This window comes from Sphaeroforma arctica (assembly GCF_001186125.1).
Source record: "Sphaeroforma arctica JP610 unplaced genomic scaffold supercont1.19, whole genome shotgun sequence".
Taxonomy (NCBI): domain Eukaryota; class Ichthyosporea; order Ichthyophonida; genus Sphaeroforma; species Sphaeroforma arctica.
The window spans coordinates 11,498-13,078 of NW_014040539.1; the positions used below are offsets into that span (position 1 = coordinate 11,498).

The 1,581-nt window shown below is 45.7% G+C and overlaps 1 protein-coding gene across 1 annotated transcript; it reads left to right on the forward strand.

Moving 5' to 3' along the window:
* Window positions 1-1,095: 1,095 nt before the first annotated feature.
* Window positions 1,096-1,305, forward strand: SARC_00575 (hypothetical protein; the record flags this gene model as incomplete). Its single annotated transcript, XM_014305721.1, has 1 exon — window positions 1,096-1,305. The coding sequence occupies one exon, from the start codon at window positions 1,096-1,098 to the stop codon at window positions 1,303-1,305; it is 210 nt and encodes a 69-aa protein (XP_014161196.1).
* Window positions 1,306-1,581: the final 276 nt, after the last annotated feature.

The following is a 1,581-nucleotide window of genomic DNA, read 5'->3' on the forward strand; positions in this document are numbered from 1 at the left end:
AACGACAACAACAACAACAACAACAACAACAACAACAACAACAGCAACAACGACAACAACAACAACAACACCAACAACCACAGCAGCAGCAGCAACACCATCAACCACAGCAGCAACACCAACAACCACAGCAGCAACACCAACAACCACAACAGCAACACCAACAACCACAACAGCAACACCAACAACCACAGCAGCAACACCAACAACCACAGCAGCTGCAGCAGCAGCAACAACAGCAACAACAACAACAATAGCAAGAAGAGCAGCGCAATGAGATGATTATCGAACGGCAGCAACAACAACAGAACTCCACACAGGATCAGTCAACGCAGGTGCCAATGTAAACCGACAGGCAAACGGAAACGTTAACGCGTACAGGATTACAAGCACACTCGGGAACACCACAAGACCCACAGCTCCAGTGGTCGACCACAAACCATGTCGCTCCTCCCCAGCAACCACCCAGCTGAGCAGTGTGCAGAAGCAAGCAACCACGGCAATCGAAAACGTAAACGGATATCACCAGAGCCTCTCGCTGCGACCAAGAAGGAGCTGATAATAGTAGATAAACGAACCTATACAATAGTACATGAAAAAACCTACACTATAGTACATGAACGGCCTCATACATACATCCTCATCTTACTTGGGACTTCAAACGGAACCTATACAATAATACATGAACGTACCTATACAATAGTACATGAACGAATCTATACAATAGTACATGAACAAATCTACACAATAGTACATGAGAGGCCTCATACATATATCCTCATCTTACTTGGGACTTCACACGGAACCTATACAATAGTACATGAACGAATCTATACAATAATAGAATATGAACGAACCAATACAATAGTACATGAACGGTCTCATACATACATACTCATCTTACTTGGGACCTCACACGGAACCTATACAATAGTACATGAACGGCTCCATACATACATGCGCAATGAATTCACACGGGTGTGAAAGCAAGCATTGGATAAGCAATATCGCAGCCAGGACTGGCAGAGCGTCTTTCCCGTAGTGCGTGATACTCAATATGCGTTTCAACGATAGTAGGAAAACGTGAAAACGTTTATGAGTACATACTGCGATCCCACTGACTTTAAAGAAGAAGAGCTTATGGACACGTGTAGTGCAAACGCTATGGCTCAGGCCTCCACATCTGCAGGCGCAGCGGTTACGACTTACCAAGGGTATAACTGGGGCTTATACGGGACTCAGGGACAGGGCATGTGGGTATACTACGCATATGAGGAAACGACTACTGTTAGCGCCGTGATCTAAGCTACCAAAGGGGAGGAAGGGGGTACCGGGGGGGGCTGTGTCTGGTGGTATGACATCCGAACGTATGGGTCATACAACACACCAGCGAGCTTACTTATTTGGCATTGGGAACGGAACACGGCACTGTGGAAGACGCGACAGGAAAATAATATTCTCTATCCCTCCCAAAAGATTTAAGATTTATATAACATACACGTGTCTGCAGAGCCTTGAAAGGAAGTGGACTAATAACAAGAAACACAAATGAACCTCACAGACCGCTCACGATCCGGGATG